Source organism: Artibeus jamaicensis, unplaced genomic scaffold (assembly GCF_021234435.1).
Source record: "Artibeus jamaicensis isolate MK-2021 breed Jamaican fruit bat unplaced genomic scaffold, CSHL_Jam_final scaffold_847, whole genome shotgun sequence".
Classification (NCBI taxonomy): domain Eukaryota; kingdom Metazoa; phylum Chordata; class Mammalia; order Chiroptera; family Phyllostomidae; genus Artibeus; species Artibeus jamaicensis.
In genome coordinates, this window is record NW_026522057.1 from 26,246,322 (window position 1) to 26,267,130 (window position 20,809).

At 48.4% G+C, this 20,809-nt stretch overlaps 1 protein-coding gene across 4 annotated transcripts in view; it reads right to left on the bottom strand.

Moving 5' to 3' along the window:
• UBE4B (ubiquitination factor E4B) overlaps nt 1-20,809 on the bottom strand; it is a 101,014-nt gene that overhangs the window by 70,521 nt on the left and 9,684 nt on the right. For 3 of the 4 annotated variants that reach the window (XM_053660302.1, XM_037165646.2, XM_053660299.1), the window contains exon 2: nt 4,267-4,453. The exons of the other annotated variant lie outside the window; for it this stretch is intronic. In XM_053660302.1, the coding sequence (XP_053516277.1) occupies nt 4,267-4,453 (187 nt within the window). The remainder of the gene's footprint in view (nt 1-4,266; nt 4,454-20,809) is intronic. 4 annotated transcript variants of the gene reach the window in all.

Consider the following 20,809-nt stretch of genomic DNA (forward strand, 5'->3'; position numbering starts at 1 on the left):
TCCTGCAAGTTTTAGTACATGCATTTAAAATGTGTTTTAAGGAGCCGAGGGCACTGCAAGATGCTGGAACTACAGGTGGGAGGGGCAGCTTGTGGGACTCAGCACAGCCTCCAGGCCCTGGGCCCTTGGCCCTCGGCCTAGTTCCCTGGATCTGCAAGCCTGTTCACCAAGACACCTGCGGGGTCTGCACGTCACTGCGGGACGAGGGACTCCTTGCCTCGGGCAGCAGCCCAACCACTGTCCGACTCTGTTAGAAAGCACTTCTTGATTCCATAACAAATCCATCCTTCACACTCGGTGGATAATAAATCAACCCACTGGCCCTACGCCCACCACGGAGGACAGAAGCCGTATCTTCCCCATGGCAACTTGTCACATTTTCCAATGAAAACCTATCATATCCTCTTTTTTTAAGACTTAACTCTATTTTAAAAAGTTGTTAATGATTTGAGAGACAGAGAGAGAAACATCAATTTGTCATTCTACTTATTCATGCATTCCTGAGTTGATTCTCGTATGTGCCCTGACCAGGGACTGAACCCACACCCTTGGATGTGGGGATGACACTCTCCCCAACTGAGCTGCACAGCCAAGGCCTCGCATCCCTCTGAGATTTCTTTTCTTTAAGCTTATGTAGTCTTGGTCACTTTCTCTTGTTACCAATGGATGTATCAATTCAGCAGGTCTTCAGTGCCCATTGTGTGCCAGGCACTGCTGAAGGCCCGGGTCGGGGAACAGAGCAGAGAATGGAATGGACTGCAGTCCCCGCCCCATGGAGCTCACACTCCAGCAGGGCAGGCGGGCAACAGGACACACAGGTAACAGGTGTGCTGCGTTCGCTGGTGGTAAGAGCTCAAGGAAAAGTGTCCACATGGGACAGAGGCTGTGCTTGCGGCTGGGGCGGTCAAGGGCAGTGTCACTGAGAAAGCAACCGACGTCTGAAGAGTTAAGCAAGACAGCCTTGTGGATTTCAGGGCATGAGCGTTCCAGGCACATAAACAGCAAATATAAAGGCCCCAAATAAGGGTCAAGCCTGGAACGTTCCAGAAGAGCAGGGAAGCCAGTATGGCTGGAGCAGATGGGAGTGAGAAGGGAGGTGAGAGGGGAGGCCGCGGCACAGCAGGGTCAGCTTGCACACAGCCCAAGCCGCAGCGAGGACTCCGACGCCCATTCTGGGTGAGCCAGGGAGCCAGGGGAGGGCTGTGACCGGGGAACTGACGAGACCTGCCTTGTCACGGGTCTGCTTCCTGTTTTGTTGTTTATGCTTCTTTACTGAATAAATTCACGCAAATCTGTTGATCCAACCTGCCAAGAACATGGCCAGTAATATCTACCTGTTTGTGATTATGAATGATGGTGACTGTGGGAACAGTAATTAGCGTTTCACAGCGTACGAGTGCACTGCTGGGAACTAACCACTTAGCGTGTCCAAGTCTTTGCTGGTGTGTGACAGCAACCTAACCAGCCTGCCATAAAAAGTGGCATTGCTAGTAGCACATGGTGTACTGATGCTCTGGTGCAACCCACTGGCTCAACCCTGAGAATACACTGCCATGAAGCCAGGGTGGGCCTGGGGGACCAGTGAGGAGGCCACTCCAGCAACCTGGGCAAGACAGACTGGTGCCCTGAACCAGGCGGCAGCAGGACAGGTGAGATGAGGAGAGGTGGTGACAATCTCGTGAGGCTGCGAACAGATCTAGAGCAGGGGCCAACAAGCTGGTCCACGGGCCACATCTGACCCACTGCCTGTTTTTGTAAATAAAGTTTTACTGGAACACAGCCATGCTCCTTCATCTACATATTGTCTATGGCTGCTTTTGAGTCACAGGGAAAAGAGGAACAGCTGTGGCAGAGACCCTGATGGGAGAAGGAACAGCATGTATAATGGCTGTTAAAAAAATTAAAGTTTTCCACTTGAGCTGGAAAACCTGACAAAACAGGAGAGATGAGACAGCTGGGGCAACGGCTCTGGGCAGGTGACAGGAGCTAGGGCCTAGGGTATGGCCTGTGACAAGGGCGGGACAGTGCGAGCAGAACACGCACTGGCCACACATCCAGGCAGGTAGGGGATCAAGGATGGGAGCTTCAGGAGGCCTCTTCTGCCGCATGTTCCCTCCATGAACAGGAGGCGGGCCGTCACACAGGGTGTGCACGCACGATGAGGCTGCAGACTGGAGAAGGAATGGAATAAGGAGCGGAGTGGGAGAGGAGACCGGGAAATATGGTACAACTGCCTACCACTGGGAAGGGTGCCCCTGAGTTTTGATCATGAATCTGAAATGAGACAGCACGGTTCCGAGTTTTTCTCTCACTCTGTTCCACTGCATGAAAGGGATGCTGACGTTGCCCTTGTGGTCCCCAACAGCCAGCCAGACTACAGTGGCCAGAGTGTGCAGGGGCTGGCCAGGAGCACACCGAGTTCTGGGTCTCCTGCCTGACCTCTGCTGGAGCACGGAGATTCCCCATCCCCCCAGGTCTCCCTGGACGAGTTCTAGAGAGTTCCAGCGCTCCGGGCGGGGCACAGCCACGGTGAGCAGGGCAGCACTGTCTCCGAGGCAAAGGTAACTCACGGCTGGAATGCGTACAGAGGAGGCACTTCCGGCCAAGGCACTGTTTATCACTACCTGATGTTCCGGCCTGACTTCTCCCACTGTTACAATTAATGGAATTATGCATCAGCATTTATATGTACATGGGGAGGAAGCTACAATGATGTTGAACAAGTTACAGCAACAGAAGGTCTGTAAACACTTTCAATTGACAAGCAGCCAAGATCAAGACGAGTTACTCAGAAGGGGACAGAGGGAGAGCCATTCAGTGACTGCAGGACTAAAAACTGCATGTTCAGTTAGTTACTAGATGGCGTGGCGATCAACACAGGTCTCTTAGCTCCTGCATTTTCATAATTAGAGTCTTAGGTACGTACAATAATTATTACAATAGTAAAGTTATTATGTTTGATAGAAATGTTCATTTAGAGAAAGAACAGGTATTTTCAAATAAAAACTGTGAGTTAATATCATTTCCCAACAAAGATACTCCTAGATATCAACCATAAGCTCATTAATTATAAATAAACTTTTATGATGGTTAAATAATTGTTAGTGGGATAGCCTTAAAACATCATACCAGGTAGACTTTCATACCCTGAAAATTCAGAGAAAGAACTCTGTCAATGTACAAGGAAAACAAGAAACTCTGCAATTAGAGGCTTGTCACTCCGACCATTACTTTAATCTTGCATTTTCAGATCCTTTTATCTTAAAAGAAAAGCATCAACCAAACTCATCAAATCAGCAAAGCCAAAGATAAGACCTGACCCGATTTAGACAAAAAGGTAAGTTACAGAAAGAAAACAATTAATCTTAACAGATCACTATCAAAATGAATATAGTATCGGTCTGGAAACAGTCAAGCCTTTTTTAATATAACAAGCACGGTTTGGATGACATCCATTCAACCTGGAGTCAAGGAGGTTAGACGGAATGCGCATGCGTAAACAATGATGACTTCACTGCACTAGTCAGTGGGGGTGGTGGACGCCACTGAGTGAGCACGTGCACTGTGTGGCTGTTACATTCAAAGTGACTGAGTGAGTAGAGCAACAAATCTGCATCAAATTTTGCATTAACCTTGAACATTCCTCCTCGGAAACTATTTGGATGATTCAGAAGGCCAAAGCTATCGGGAACTGGTGATGGGCAGCTTCATCATGACTACACGCCTGCTCATGCAGCATGTCTCATGTAGAGTTTTTTGGCAAAACAGGTGATTTTTTGCCACTCAGCTCACCCAGGTGACTCAGCCCCCCTACAGCCCAGATTTGGCTCCCTGTGACTTCTGGCTTTTTTCCAATACTAAAATCACCTTTGAAAGGAAAGAGATTTCAGACCATCGATGAGATTCAGGAAAACAGGACAGGGCAGCTGATGGCAACTGGGAGAACTGTGTGAGGTCCCAAGGTGCCTACTTTGAAGGGGACTGAGGATCACTGTCTTATGTACAGTGTTGCTTGTATCTTGTATCTTCCTCAATAAATGTGTCTCTTTTTCATAGTATGTGGCTGGATACCTTCTACACAGACCTCACAGGCATCAACAAAATACGCTGTAATGATCTTAAATTTTGAACTATTGCTGGTAGGATTTTAAAAAGTTGCCGTCCAATTTATTTTACTCTGTTGTGCAACTGTCACGACTGTAAACTTAAGAATAAAAAGCTATGGTTAGAATTATACACACACCCAGGTGTGAAGAGAAGGCTTACCTGATGCACCGATTGGGGAGGTAGCTGGGGTCATGTTGTGGACGTTGAGACCAAGACTCTGGGAGGGGCCCGGAGCTGACGCCGCAATGGGAGGCCCCGGTGGGCTCTCCCTCTGGGGGGAGGTGAGCGGGGTGGTCGGTTGCGAGGTCTGCCCACCAGCAAGTCGAGCAAGGCGCCTCCGTCGGATCTACAAGGGGAGAGGACGTGCTGTAAGCACAGAGCAGAAACGCCAGTCTGCCCGAGGGCAATGTTAACGTGATCAAAAACCACGCCAGGGCTGAACAATTCAATCTGCCTGGAGAAAAAAGTGCCCATTCAAGACCAGAAGTACTTGGTAAGCAGTAAGTTTGCAAGCTATCACTTCACTGTTTCAAAAGTGCGTCTTAAAAGTTATTTTAAATCCTAAATTCGACCCCAAGTCAAAATTCAAATTAGAGGTGGAGAGAGAATAAACACATTTTCTCACACACACACACAATAAAAACCGCATCTCAACTGGCTTAACCATCTTATCTCTTTTGTCACACCTTCTTGACTGACACTTCGAACTTACAATTAGCATATCACACTTTTAAACACACTCAAGTTTGTGTTTTCAATAAGACTACCTAACTCGGCCATTTTAAATGGGTGATAGTAAAAATAAACACCCAATTCAATTCACTCAAACAATGACAGAAAGTAACAGAGAAGTTATACTAAGACATAAATTTTACATTCATTTTCAAGAGCAATAAAAATAAAAATATAATCTACAACTTCTTCCTTATACTAACATCCCAGAGTTATGAAGTGATTACAAATATGTACCACAGATCCCAGGGGATCGGGGAACTGTTCCCCCCACATTCTGAGAGTCACTAAGCCCATAACCAGTTGGTCGCCGCTCACCAACCTCCTGCCGTCCCAGACCAGCCAGGCTGCTCACACTCCTGCCACTGCGAGCAAAGCAGATGACAGCTTCAGTCACGACCAGTGCCAGCAGGGATGGACCTCATCTGCAGAACAATCTACCTGTCCTTCTAACACGGCAGAAAATCTGCTCCTTTATTGTTCAGACGACCAAGAACATCACGTTCTTGGCCCCAAGTTCAGAAGCCCGCCCTGGGCCCCGCTGCACAGACGCCCGTCAAGGAGAGTTTACAAAAGCCTGAAGCTGTGTGGTTGTTTACCTACTTGACTAGATTAAACCTTTTGAAGGAAAGAATTGGGTCGAATTTATTTACTAAACACTACTGTAAGCACTTAACTATCTTCTAGCAATGTTCTAACAACTTTACAAATACACATTCATTTAATCCTCATAATAACCACTGAGGCAGGTATCAATATTTATATTATGTCCATTTTATATATGAGCAAACTGAGGCTTGGGGAGGTTAGATATCTTGACTAATGAGTAACTGGCAGAGCTGGGATTTGAACCCATGCAATCTGGCTCCAGTGTCTGTGCTCTTAACCACTAAACCAACAGTCTGGGGACCTGTGGGGGGATCTCCAGGGCCTTTTCAGGGGGCCTGTGAGGCCAAAACTATTTTTCAACAGCACGAAGACATCTGCCTTTTCACTCTCGTTCTCTCACAAGCGCCCAGTGGGGCCTGCCGGAGGCCGCATCGCCCGTGATGCTGCAACTTCTTTAAACAACGAAGTTAACAGAACTGAGCTGTCCTCTCTGAATTCAGGCAGTAAAAAGATTGGAAAAAGCAAAAACAACGTCCCTCATTAAACTGGTTTGTTCTGGAAAATGCAGTTATTTCCATTAAAAATGTGTTCTTTATATTAACATACAATGGCTTTTATTATTTTTACAGTGTTAGTATTTTTTAGAGTTTCTCAGTTTTCACTACTAATATGGTAACTAGCAACAGACAAAGCCCGCCGGCCCCTCAGTGCTTGGCAGCGGTGGGAAGGCGTCCTGGCAGCGGGCCCTGCGCCCAGCCCTGCGCCCAGCCCTGAGCCCAGCCCTGTGCCACTGCCCAGCCGCAGCCCCTCACCTGCCCTCCCTCTGGTGGAGCAGGGCAGACGCCTGGCCTATCAGAGGGGCTCCGCACTCGCTGACCTGAGCTGAACGGAGGGGAGAAGAGAAAGGCATCACAAACCAGCCAAGGAGAATCAATCGTACTGTGATGGAAAACGCCCTGAAAGAAGTGAACGCAGTGTCTGTCCTGTGAACACTTAATGGTGGACCAGAAACTCTCACCCCGACCTGTTCTCAACCCAGCTCTTCAAGCCAGAGACCCATGATCTGCATTCACTGCTCCCTCCGTTCCCCTCACCTCCTCACACACAGACAAGGTGTCACCCAGTCTGTCCCTCAAACCTGAGTCCACCCCCTTCCCTGGCTCCTGGGCCACCACGCTGTCTGGGCCGCCACCCGCCCTCGCCAGGACCTGAAGGGTCTACCCAGGTCCACTCGGCCCGGCAAAGACAGAGACCCCACATTCTTCCCTTTGAACACTTTCAAAGTTTCAGGTTTCCGAAATGCAAATCGAAACAATGACATAACACCTCACACCCACAAGGATGGCTACTCTGAAAAACACAGAAAACAACAAGGGTTAGCAAGTGTGTGGAGAAGCTGGAACTGGGGAGCACGGTGGTGGGAAGTAAAATGGTGCAGCCACTATGGAAACGCTGCGGCAGCTCCTCCAAACACCAAGAACAGAATCACCACAGGACCCGCTAACTCCAACTCTGGACACACGGACCCTCCAGAACTGGAAGCAGGGCCTCAGACAGACGTTTGTCCGTCTGTGTTCACAGCAGCATCACCCCCAATCGCCATGAGGTGGGTGGGGCTCGAGTGTCCATTAATGGATAAACAAAATGTGGTAGACACAGAAAATGGAATATTAGTCACCTTAAAAAGGCAGGAAATTCCGACGCAAGCTGCAACATGGTGAACTTTGAGGACATTACACTGGGTTGGCCAAAAAGTCTATTCAGCTGTTTTCATAAAACAAAAGGCATATTTCTCATTTTCACCAATAACTTTACTGCTTTGGGCATTTTGAGCGTTGGCTCTCTCCTGCGCGGTATAACATCAATTGTTTTCAATTAATGTCTCGCTTTGATCGCTACTGGCCTCAACTGGTCCGCCTGACCGTGGAGCATGGTCCAGCGAGAAGCCTCCGGCGCGACACTCGCAAACCACGTGTGACGGTTCCATCAGTCGCAGTACCTTCGCTACGCCCTGCACAAGTCTCTTTTTTCCATTTCAGTTGCGCTTTTACCTTTCTTGAAATACTAAAGCATAATATGCCAAACTGCTGCTGTTCTTCTACCTTCAATTTAAAAATGGCTACATGAAAATTCACCAATTTTGATCAGTTTTTTTTAAAACGTACACTGGTAGGATAAGAGCCATCGTACAGAGTAAACCAAACCAACCTTCTGGTCAACCCAATACTGTGTGAGAGAAGCCAGCCACCAAAGGCCAATATTGTAGGACTTCACGTACATGAGGTACCTGGACCAGGTGACTGCACAGACACAGAGAGTGAAATCGTGGTTGCCGGGGGCTGGAGAGGTTTCCCAAATCTAAGTATAGAATAAAGTCCTACATGACTCATTCTCTGCAGAGCAGTCACGGGATTCTCTAAAAACACGTCCCTCTCCCCTGCTGAAACCGTCGATGGCTTTGCACTGCACCTGGAACGGAAGTCCTTGGTGCGTCCTCCAGGGCCCCTGGCCACCCATCCAGGCTCCCAGCGTCCCACCCAGGCAGCAGCCACACTGGCCCTCTGGCAGTTCCTCAAACCTCTTAAGCTCTATCTTATCGCTGGCCACTGGCAACTCCTTTAGCCTTGGAGCACTTTCTCTAATTCTCTGCAGGGCTGGTTCTTTCTCTTCCTTCCATTCTCAGCTCGAATGTCAGGACATCCCTGACCACAGTCTCCAGCACAGCCCTCCTGCCACACTCACCGACTTTAGGAACCTCTGTCCACATTCTTCAAGCATGCCTCATGCTCTGTGAAAATCTTATCTTTCTTGCTCACTGTCTGACTTCCTGTTTCCCTGGTGGAGGGGAAGCTCCATGAGAAAACCGCGCCTGTCCTGTTCACTGTTAGGTCCCCAGCGTTGAGCGCAGTGCCAGGCACGTAACAGCTCTGTCCATACTGAACGATGGGAGAAAATACTACATGGATCCGGGGGCAAAGTACTGAAACCACACACAAGAATGCTTCACTGAATGCCCAGAGCCCAGGCAGGCTTCCAACTTCTGGTCCGGACTCCTGGTCCGACTCCTCTCACACATGCAACAGGCGTTTGGTGAGCACCACAGCAAACTCAACACTTCCGTTCCCTGGGAGCTTGGAGGCTAGGAGCTTGGAGGCTAGTAGAGGCCGAAGGACAAGAGCCGGAGGCACAGAAGTGAGGCCAGGGGGTTATGAGCACCATGAGAGAAAAACAGAGCAGGGGAGGGAGAGCAGGGCACGCTGGGGGGAGGGCAGGCACCACGGTTCCTGTATAAGGAGACTGAACAGCCTCTCGGGTCAAGGGGCATCTGAAAACACCTGAAGAAGAGGAAGCCAGCCATGCGGGCACCTGGGAAGTGTGGTGGGACTGTGCTTGGCATGTTCAAGGTCAGGAAGACCAGTGTGGTGACAGCAAAATGAGCAAGGGGAGGAGGAGCAGAAGGTAAGAGACGAGAAGGGGCCTCAAAGGCCACTGTTAAGAGCTCTGGCTCTGGGAAGCCACCAAAGGGTTTGGATCAGAAAATAATTTGAGTCACATTTCCAAATTTTTTTTTTGCTTCACTGGAGAATCAACCGTAGGGGGAGATCAGGATGGACAGAGACCACGCAGACGGCTACTGCGATGATGGAGATCGTGCTGAGTGGTCCAGCTGGGACATGCTTTCAAAGCAGAGCTACGGGATTTGCTGCTGGACTGGATGCCCTGTAGGACAGAACCAGAGAAGGGGGAAAAAATGACACCAAGATCTCCGAGCCTGAAGCAGTTTATCAGATCAGTGTGAGATGAAGACGGCAAGAAGAATGAAGGGGGTGGAGATACAAAATTCTTTTAGACACATTTAAACAGGCCGGCGGAGCTGTCAGGTAGATTCTGATCTGATATGCAGGACAAGGGCAGGTCTGGATGACAATCTGAGAGCTGGCAGCTTCCAGATGGCATCTAAGGCCATGGGAGTGAGACCACCTGGGTGGCTGAATGCAGGCAGAGATTAAGAAGTCTGCACCACACACCAGCAGCTGAAGGGGAGAGGCCTCCTAGAACCCATCAGAGTACTTCAAGAAAGGGGGGCTGACATTACTTACAGGCTGAGGACCGTGAAGACTGAGTTACCACTGGGTTTGGTGATGAGGTGGTGGGTGAGGACCTCATCAAGAGCTGCTCTGATGGGATGTTGGGGACAAAGGAGAATGGGAAGGAAAAAAGTGGAGACAGGAAGTGCAGAGGATTTTTACTATAAAATAGGGGAGGTGAACAGTGTGGGGGGGGAGGTTTTAAAGATGGGGGTGAGTCAGCAGGACAGCAGGACAGTAGGACAGCAGGACTGCAGGCTAACGGGGAGGTCTGGTGATGCCGAAGAGAGGAGGGACAGCCCTGGGTGGGGTGGTGGGGGCCGGCAGAAGCCTTGCGCTACTGGCTTTATTTTCTCAGGGACATGGAAAATGGGCATCTGCTGAGAGGAGAGTGTGGAAGGAGGAGGTAAGGGTTTAAAGAGAAAAGATACGGTGTAAGCTGTCATCCAGAAGAGTGAGGGACTCAGGGAGAACTGCCAGGCAGCACTGAGCAAGCTCATGACTGCTTGAGACTGGTGGTCGTGAATTCCAAATGAAACCATTCAACTGACGGGCTGTTTGTCTCCAGCTAGGAACAGACTCACAGACGCAGAGTGAGCAGAAAGCTGGACTTAACCCCTGCTGGGGTCGCCAGGCAAGTAGGTTACAGGGAGAGAGGGGCAAGGGGTTATGATGGAGAAGCGAAGTGCAAAGTGTGGACAGAATGCAGACAGACAGACTCTAGGGCTCAGCAGTGGCACCTTTAAGACCCGACACGGGATGTGGTTCAGCAGAGAGAAAAGGACCCAGCGTGCGTGGGTCGGGAAACCTGCGTGCTGAGGCCCCCGGGCCTGGCCGGGCTTGTTGTGGCGAAGGGCAACACTTAGCTCACAGCTTCCACAGGAAGGGAAGGTGTTACAAGGACACGGGATGGCGCACGTAAGAGTGACGTAAGAACCACAGGCGGAGGTGAATTAACAGCGGCGTCAGCACGTACGGGCATGCAGAGAGCAAGCGCAGGGGTGCGCTGTGCTCTGGCAAGCACTCGGCTGACAAGCGATGCTGAGCGGAAGAAGCCGCACACAGACTGCACGATTCCACATAAAGTTCAAAAGCAAGAAAAAATGAACTATAATGTTAGTACTCCCGGGGGAGGGGTACAGGGAAGGTGATGGGGCAGGCACGAGGGAGCCTCTGGGGTACCACTGGTAGTGGTCTTCTTTTTAACAGGATGCTAGTTTCATGGGTGTGTCCCCTTTGTGAGATCCCACTGAGTTGTATACTTCCAGCTACGGGTATTCGTATTATTTTCCATAATGCATGTGTTAAATATGTTTCAAATAGGATGTAATTTAAAAAATAAACCCTGCTTATCCTTCAAGGCCCACTGGAAATGGGCCCACATAAATTTTTTAATTCAGTGTAAATTAAAGGACCTTATACAAGTGCTGTACTCACTGCCTGGCGCTGAAATCGAGGTGAGGTTCTAACACTCACCACACATCCGTGCGCACACACCGATACCACACGATGCCTGGGGAGGAGAGGCTAAATTTTCACAGACCCCAGCATTTGGGAATTTGCTAGAAGTTAAGTTTCATTACCTTTAGAACTAGCAGCTGAATTTAGGAGCCCACGCTTGATTTCAAAGTCAAGTCCAACCTTTACTACTGACTACGCTGGTGGGGTGGAGGTAAGTCGCTTCAGTGTTCCACGTCTGTACAATGGGAATAAAAGCAGTACCTTCCTCACGGCCCTGAGAAAACGACCCTGGCCCTCGACTCTGATTCCCGCCTCCGGCCTTCACGGCTCTCCTGTGTGTGTGATGTCCGTGCTGCTGGTGGTCACTCACCACCCCTACTCTCAGGTGCTTAAGGCAAGGACTTTTCTCAGCTTTGTCCCCTGATGTCCCATCAGTGCCTAGAAGAGCACAGTGCATCGCATATAGTAGGTGCTCTTTCAATACTTCTGCATGAATGAAAGAAGTGAAAACTGTTAGATAATGCACTGCACATAAAGTTTACAGTCTATGGCATCACACTATCATTATCTTTCGGTAAAACATAAGGTCACTTTAAGTCTGGGTGCCAAGTTCGGCCTGAGATGTTAACTTCAGATGTCCTCAGTGATATAAACACTGAATAACTGTCCTGACTCACTGCAATGGGATTCAAGGAAGAAAGGAAATTTTCCAAGAAGACAGATCTCCACCGTGCTGGTATTTCCCAGTCCCCACCCCGCACTCACTCTACCAACCGGTTTTTAAAAAGGAGTGAAGAATCAAACTTGGTGACATACACTGTGGACTGTTAAGGGAGACGGAGTCAGGTAGAGGACAGAGGCAGATTCATGCAAGACACGAACTGCGGGGAGGCGACTGGCAGAACCTGTCCCGACTCCCCGCAGTAAAGACCTGCTGTTTACAGCAGAAAAAGCCTCCAGTGGGCAGTGATCTGGGCTGCCCGCAGCAGCGACACCCTCGGGTGGACTGACCACTTTCTACAATGCTGGTGGTGGCTTTGAACTGGTTTAGCAACCTGAGGGCCCTGGGAATACCTGCACAGGAGAGTCCCAAGAGAATGGCTTTGAGCCACTGCAGGTATAAAGGCCTAAGTAACCGGACTGTTAAGAGATGTGACCTCACTTTTATCACAAACAGAACATTTGGGGCACAAACTAAAAATAGTCCAAACATACCAAAATATCATCCCACTTTGTTGTCTTCCCTTAACTCTCTATTCTTTTACACTAAGCACACGAGATCTGTATAGTATCTTTTAAGTGAAGCAAAAATCCTTTAAAATTTTTCTCGTTTCATCACAGAAAGAAAACACCAACAGCATAAAAAAGGAACTTCCAATTCCTCAATTTCTGTCCTAAACCACAAGTCAACCAAAATATACCAATAATGAAATCTCATTCCTAGAGTTTTTCTTGTCTTGACTGTTTCAGTTCTTTCTTCACAGCTGACATTAAAATGGGGCCTTCCCCAGAACCGGTCTGTAGGGACGCAGTGTGTCCTAACCTTATGTTCCCGTTACCTACAGAGAAATTCGAAACAGCACGGGCTGTGTGGTCCCACGGGGCAGAACCTATGACAGGAGGGGCCAAACAGTTTCTCTTATTTTTAAAATTTGGTGGGGAGGGGCGAGAATAAATCCAAAAAGCAATGTTTTCCATTTGGTAATAGTCATTCTACAAAAGCATCTTACTTTTCTATACACACAAAAAAAATTAAATCCCAACATAAAGAAAAACACTTTCCAACATGCGCTCTTTGGAATGGTCTCCTTCGAGAGAGATCTCCCATTTTTAGTATTTACTGTGTTCGCCTCCATATTCCTGGCGGCTGCAACAATGCCTAACACAGAGAGTGCTCAGTAAATGTCTGCTGAACAATGGAGAGAGTCCACCCAATGCACAGTCAACAGTCGTCTTTATTTTCATAACGTCAGCCTCCAAGCCCTCCGGTTCCCTTTGCTCTTTTCCATCTTCCTTTCAGGCCCAGACACTGTTTTCCTCTGGTGCGGGGCTGTTTCAGCCAAACAACAAGAACATGTAGCACAGCTTCTCAAGGGCCTCAGACCTGCCAGCTGCCTGTGACGCCGGCAGCAGGAGAAACCTAGGATCGAGGTCTCCGGTCCACCGAGGGACACTGCAGAGAGACAGCCCGGGGGAAGGATTGTTTTCATTGGATCTGGTCTTTAAAAAAGTGACCCCTGCAGCTGCCATTCTGTTCTCAGCCAAACATCCCAAGGGACAGGAAGAGACGGTGTGGCCCCCTTTCCCGTCCTTGATCCCCCCACTTGGTTAAACAGACGAGGCGAACCTGCATGAGCCCACATAGCAGCTACGTCTGACATGAGTCTGTGAAACAGATCCTGATCACTTAAAAGTGATCAAATAAAACAGACAGTGTTGAACATCTTTGAAGAATTTTTTTAAATGCAGCTATGTGGAAAGTGTTTTTGAAGTTGGCTCACAAAATAATTATTGCTGAAATCGAAGTGTAAACTCTTCTGGGACAGTAGACATGCGTTTCCCTTAATCTCTGAAAGTTACACTCACACTCACTCTCAATACTCCAAAGCCGTTTCCAGCAGAGCTGTGCAAGAGTGTGGGACAGAGTGCCCTTTCGGACAGACAAAACGGACTTCCGGCCATGGGGTGCCCATCCAAGTCTTGGTGTGAAGGAAGGCTTCCTTCCTGGCCTGGATCACGAACATCCAAGTTCCCCTACAGGTTAAGCATCATCCCTCAGCCCATGCCACTCGGCCCTGTGCAAAATCAGAACCAGTGACATTTTCACACAATTATCTCATTCCAGTAGGAGTGGCCATGCTTTGGATCTTGTCCGCTTCAACATCGAAAAGAGACTGAGGGGCCGAGCTGGACACTTGCACAAACCTTTTCCCACTTGGTACTCGCCAAAATTCTCCCCCTCACGAGCCAGTCAACCACATCACAAGGCCAGAGGCTACTTTATTCAGGGTCCCAGAACAGACATTGCTGAACTCTGAGTAAGGACATCTGTACAAAGTAACAGTGAACGGACAAATGCCCTTGCAGGTGACCGCCCATCGTCCCCACGTCATCTTGGAAGGAAAAAAATAGTGTCACTTATCTGATAAAGCTTCAGGGAAATGACGCTTGTTCTGTATTTATCATTACGTAAAAGATTTACTATGGAAAAGTAAAACGTTAATTATTTAATTAACGGCAACCGAATACTAACCTAAACAAAATGCTATCGGTGGGACCACTCCCCTACTCTGCATTACTGGCTCGCAGAGCCCGAGGGGCTGTGCGTCTTTCTCTGCGAAGGCTGGGGATTAACATTTTTAACTGTCTCACAAAACAATTACTGTGCAACTCAAAGTATCGGTTTCCCTGGAAGATCTGTATACTGTAAGAAGTTTTTTTTCCTAATTTTAATTTCTTCCTTCATCTTGCCTCAAGAAAGTTATTGCCTCTTTTCTCTGGATGTTCTTATCTCTCAGTCCCCTAAACACAACTACATGAGTACAATATAAATCAAATGATACAGAAATTAGATTACAAAGGTTGCTAGGTATTTTTTAATTTTGCACTTATTTTTATTTCTCTCTTAGAAATGTTTTCCCCAGTAGGACATCCACATACACAGAAATTTTTCCATCTCTAACATTAAATGTGCTTGACTATTTTGAAAATTAGTCCTCTGCACAGGGTTATGTGTGGTCTGCCATAACAGCTCATTGACCAGCACAGGCCAGTATTTACAGGTAAATACTAATACTATAGAAAACTAGCTAATGGATAATATGTTTTATTTTCAAAGATTTTATTCATTTATTCTTAGAGACAGGGGAAGGGAAGGAGAGAGAGAGAGAGAGAGAAACATCAATGTGCGGTTGCCTCTTGTGTACCCACAACTGGGGACACAGCCTACAACCCAGGCATGTGCCCTGACTGGGAATCGAACTGGCGACCCTTTGGTTTGCAGGCCAGCACCCAATTCATTGAGCTGCACCAGCCACGACTGGGTAATATTTTTTCAATTAAAACATTTTTAAATTTTAAAACCAAAATGAGTTATAGTTTTAATTCATATTTCACAAAAACAAGTGTTTATACTATAAAACCATGAGCAAAATATATCCCATAATTGATAAAATACAAAGGAAATTTTACTGAGATTGAAGAAATAAAATGTACAACATGGAAAATATGAAAGTAAATGCCTGTGTGTCAAAACTCTTGATTTTTAAAAAAGTTAATCCACCTACTTGCAAAATTAGTTAACCAAAGATTCAGTATCACATGCACACAGAAACCTGTCAAACAAGAACTTCTACTAATAACATGGCACGAACATTTTCTCTGCAGAAATCAGGAACCGTCTCTCTGGGGAGCGCCCATGCGGTTCTCTAGAATCTTGGGATCTAGTCAAGGTCTACCCAGTCACACCCACCGGCACAGAGAAAGCCAGTGACGAGCAGGACCAGCCACAGAATCTGCAGGGCCTGGAGCCAAAGGAAAACGCAGGGCCTCTTGCTCGAAACGTGTTAAGACTCTCGAGACAGCAAAGCAGAGCATGAAGCCAAGTGTGGGGCACGTCTGACTCCAGGTCACACGCCCGTGAAGCTGGGCCTCTCGACGAGAACAGACACGGGGTCTGACAAGAGCCCCTGACCCGGTATGATTCTAAGTCAGTGCCTGGCAGATGACAGACGTCCAGTATGATTCTCTTGGAAATCCTAGGAGTTTAGTTCACAAAAAAGCCCAAGAACACAGTGCTACCTCATCTGGCCAGAAAATGTAACTAATTTAATCACCATGACACTACTACACATCTGGAATCTATAACCAAACGCTGACAGGCATCAGAGAAACAATGTGCACTGAATACATTTCATGATGTTAAATTAGAACGCTAATTAAGTCCAGGCTGAGGGCTTCTCAAGCTGGGGCCTTAAAGATGATGCCTCTTTTCCCAGACCGACTCGTCTTCACAGGAGTGCACCAGGAGCTAAAGCTACGGTGCCTTCGCAGGAGTCACCCTACGTTCCGGCTTCAACGGGCGAGAACAGAACCCCCCAGCCGCCCAGACCCATCCTCCTGCCACCGATCCCGCAGCGCCCTCGCCCTCAGACCGCCCCAAGGCCCCCCCACCGCTGCTCCAGCACTGGGAAGCCGCCCGTCCTGGTGAAGGCACGGTCCCCCTCGCAGGCACCGCAGGACTGCCCCCAGGCCTCGGAGGCCGCCAGCAGCTCACTTTTCCTCTGTCTACTGTCCCTATCTCGCTCCTTTGACCGTGATGATGGGGCTTTGAAGAACTTTGTGAAGAAATTTTCTTCGCCAATCTCATAAGAGGGAACATGCTGAGAAACTGACGAAGCTGCGGAACCAACGAGGGGCCGAATCTTCCTCCAGGATGTCAAGACGCCAGACCGCGATGACTGGGAGGATGGGCTGAATGCAACGGAGTACGCGACACACTTCGAAAAAAGTGTGGATCGGTCACTGCTGGACTTGCACACATGGACCACTGAAAAAGTGACCCTCATTTGTGTGACTTCAGTGAGCTCACTACCTAGACGAGCAGGTGAAATCCACTGAAGAGCTGGGTGACCACGTAACCGGCCTGCGCAGGTTGGGGCCCCTGCAGCGGGCACGGGGGAGCATCTCTGACAAGCACATCCTGGGAGAGAGGGATGGGAGTTCAGCTGCAGGCTGCCTTCCCACAGCCATGGGGTGGGGCGGGGGTGGGGAGGCGGGTACTTCCCTGGTCACCAAAGCAGTACATGCACGTCCAAGTGACCTTTACCTTTTCTGTAACTTGTAACAAATCATCCACCTATGTCTTTCAGCTGTACCATTCCTTCAAATCAAGTAATTTGGCACCAACACAAAACAAAACAAAAAAAGAAGAGACTAAAGCTATGGCAGCTGGTGAGAAGTTAACACAGCAACATGCAATTCAGATATTCCCTGTCCCCAGCCCTGCAGGAGAGGGACAGTCCCTCTGCAAGACAAAATAAGTGACCCGACTTGAGTAGAACTGGGTGCCCCGAGTTTTCGTGGCTCTGTCGGGCAGCGCGGGTCCTGTGGACTCCTCAGGTCCCTCTGCCCAGATGCCTTCCTCTCAAACCTCCCCACCCCGCCTTCGCCCTAAGCACCACCAGCCGCCTGGTCTCTCCAGGTTTTAGAAAAAGGGAGGCGGAGACCTGACAAGCGGAAACAGTGTGGCTTCACACAGAAGATGGCCCTGAGTGGCCCCTCTACTCCTTGGGAAGTACAGGGGGCAGAGTGGGAGGGCTCCAACACCACCTTTCACACGAGCCAGGGCACACTTGCTGCGTTAGCCAGGAAGACACTGCCTTTTAATCTCCTGGCGTTACTGCCTACAAGGGGTTTCTTAAATGTTATATGGGCACCAACTAAAACTCTACTCATGTGGGCGGGCCTCATCCAACTGGCTGAAGTTCTAAATAAAACAAAAAGTATGGCCTTCCCCGGAGTGAGGGTAAATTGTCCGGGCTGCGTGCCCCCAGACGGGGCATGGTCTTCGTCCTGCCTCAGACTCACCCTGAACGTAGGCCTGCCCTGGGTCTCCCGCCTGCCGGCCTAGGACCAGATCCACACCACTGCTTTGCCCGGCTCTTCGACCTTCGGGCTTGAACCAGAACCACACCATGGCCCCATGTGGGTCTCCATAATTTCAGGAGCCAATTCCTGATAATAAATCCCTTCTCCATACATATAAAAAGTAAAAAATTTTAAAAATAAAATTCTAATTACGTACGATTCAGTCTTACTCGGGAAAAGACAGCTACGGTGCCCCCGAATCCACTCTGCCAGGGCAGCACACCGGGGCTCACGGCCACTAGGGGGTTAATCTGAGAGCCATTCCAGGCGGCAAGCACTCAAAACCCCGTTTTACACATCAGGAAACAGCCCTTAGAAAGGCTAAATATTTTGCCCAGGGTCGTCCAACTGGCTGGTCCAAATGAAGCCCAGCTATCTCTGACTGTGAAGTGAATTTTCCTGGGCCATTCTGTGCCAAGTCCTGCGCTAAGAGGTGGATGAAAAACGGTGAACAAGAATAGTCAAGAGCTTCTAACTGCAAACGGAAACACCAAGCAGGCTGACGTCTCCCGTGCAGCGTGGTCAGTGTCAGGGGAAGTCATATGAATGCGAACTTTCTGTTCTTCCTACATCTCGCCACGTGCCCCTCCTCCAGCCCCCCGCTGACCACAGAAGTTCAGGAGACCTGTGGTCACACATTTGGCTGACCCTGATCATCACAAAACCTTTCAGATCTGCTAGCAAGTACCCACCAATACCGGAGGTTTTCCACCACCTCCGATTTCCCCCAATGGTTCTAATATTTTTACCATCACTTCTAAGGAATATTTGTCATACAGTTCACCCAGATGAAGAAATAATTGAAACTCTCACCTTCACCACAGATTTTTTCCAATGTCAAGATCCTGATCAGCTTCAAGGACCAATCAAATGCTCCCAGAACCTTCCCCAGATTTCCCCAGTCAGAATTGGCTGCCCCACCAACTGCGCCCCCTTCACTTAAACACCTGCGTTAGCACCTGAACTCTCACCATGTTCCGTCTCCCTGATGGAGTACGAGCCGGCTGAAGGCAAGGACCGGGTCTTACTCGATTCAACATGGCATCCCCTCGCGTGTAACCCTCAATACCAGCGGAGACAAGCAGCCTACATATAGTTACTGAAATTCAACAAACAGAATTCATAATATTCAGATCTTTTACCACATATACACATATATTTACCACTCAGCAGTATGTTTACTTATTTAGTTTTTTTTCCTTGTGTTTATTCCCAGGTATTTCATTTTTTAATGTATATTTTATGGACCATGCTATTACAGTTGTCCTATTTTTCTCCCCTTTATTCCCCTCCACCCTGCAGCCCCTATCAGATGGCTCCAGCCGCCATCCTCGGGTGGCTCCCCAGTATGTCCCTGGAGCCTGCGCCTCAGTCCTGAGCTACCCACTCTCTCCTCCCATTCTCTCTTGAACCTATTCTCGATAGCAATGAAACTGAACTTGTCAAGTGACCTCCAGGTTGCCAAATCCCATTGTTAAGCCTGATCCTTCTCTAACTTACTTTACTGAAACTCAACAGAACTGAACACTCCCCTTCATCATAAAACACTTTTTCTTCTTCTCCTGGATGCCAAGACTCCATGCTCTCTTGACCCTCCTCCCACCTCAGCGGCTGTCCCTCATCAGTCTCCTTTTCTAGGCCTTTCCAGAAATCTTTTCTTCTAAGTGCTCCAGCAGCTGGGGGCTCAGATGTCCTTCTTGAACTGCAAACCCAACGTATACCCAACAGCCTACTTGACATCTTCATGTGGGTAAATAACAAGCAATAAAATCACCGTATGATCAAAACAGGTCATTTCTCCCTCCAAACCTTGTCTTTCAATTTTCCCCGTCTCAAAACATGACATTATTTTTCAAGCTGCTCAAGCTAAAGCTCTTGGTATCACTGAGGTAAGAACAGCCAGTTGCCTCCTAATATACATTAAGCCACCCCTGCACTTGGTCATGGCCATGTGACTAAGTTCTGGCCAAGGAGATGTAAGCAGTGATGTGTGACACTTTCTGCTGAAGTCCTTAAGGGACGGGAACATGCCCTCCCCTTCCCCTTTGCCCTCTTCCTGATGACTAGAATGCACCTGCGCTTGTGGCGGCTGGAGCAGACATCTCGGACACAACCCTGACGCCTCGACTGAGGACGATGGAGCACAAAACAGAACGAGTCTGGCTCCCTAGTAATCACAGAACCACTAAACCAACTCTCAACACCCATCTGAATTTTTACCGAGAAGAAACTTAGTGAGAACTTCAATGGCATACACAAGGACAAGGAGCCCTGGCTGGTGTGGCTCAGTGGACTGAGCAGGCCTGCGAACCAAAGGGTCACCGGTTTGATTCCCGGTCAGGACACAGGCCTGGGTTGCGGGTCGGGTGCCCAGCTGGGGGCACACGAGAGGTAACCATACACTGATGTTTCCCTTTCTCCTTCTCTTCCTCTCTCTAAAAATAAATAAATGAAATCTTTTTTAAAAAAAGGACAAGGGGAGCATAAAAAAGAACCATTCAGAAATAAAGAATACACTAAATGAAATAAAAAATAATTTACAGAAAATCAACAGTAGAGTGGATGAAGCTGAGAATGAAATCAGCAAATTGGAATATAAGGCAGCAAAAAACATCCAATCAGAACAGCAGAAACAAAAGAGAATCCCCCCAAAAATGAGGCTAGTGTTAAGAAACGTCTGAGGCAACTTCAAGCATACCAATATTCACATTAGGAAGGTGCCAGAAGGAGAAGAGAGAGAGCAAGAAATTGAAAACCTATTTGAAAAAATAGCCCTGGCTGATGTAGCTCAGTGGATTGAGTGTGGGCTGCAAACCAAAGGGTTGCCGGTTCAATTCCCAGTCGGGGCACATGCCTGGGTTGCAGGCCAGGCCCCAAGTATGGGGTGTGCAAGAAGCAACCACACATTGATGTTTCTCTCCCTCTCTTCCTCCCCTGTCCGCACTCTCTAAAAGTAAATAAATAAAATCTAAAAAGAAAAAATAATGACAGGAAACTTCCCTAACTTGGTGAAGGAAACAGACATACAAGTCAAGGAAGCACAGAGAGTCCCAAACAAGATGAACTGAAATAGGCCAAGACACAGCATAATTAAAATGCAAAAGGTTAAAGATAAAGAGAATCTGAAAAGTAGCAAGAGAAATGCAGTTCGTTACCTACAAGGG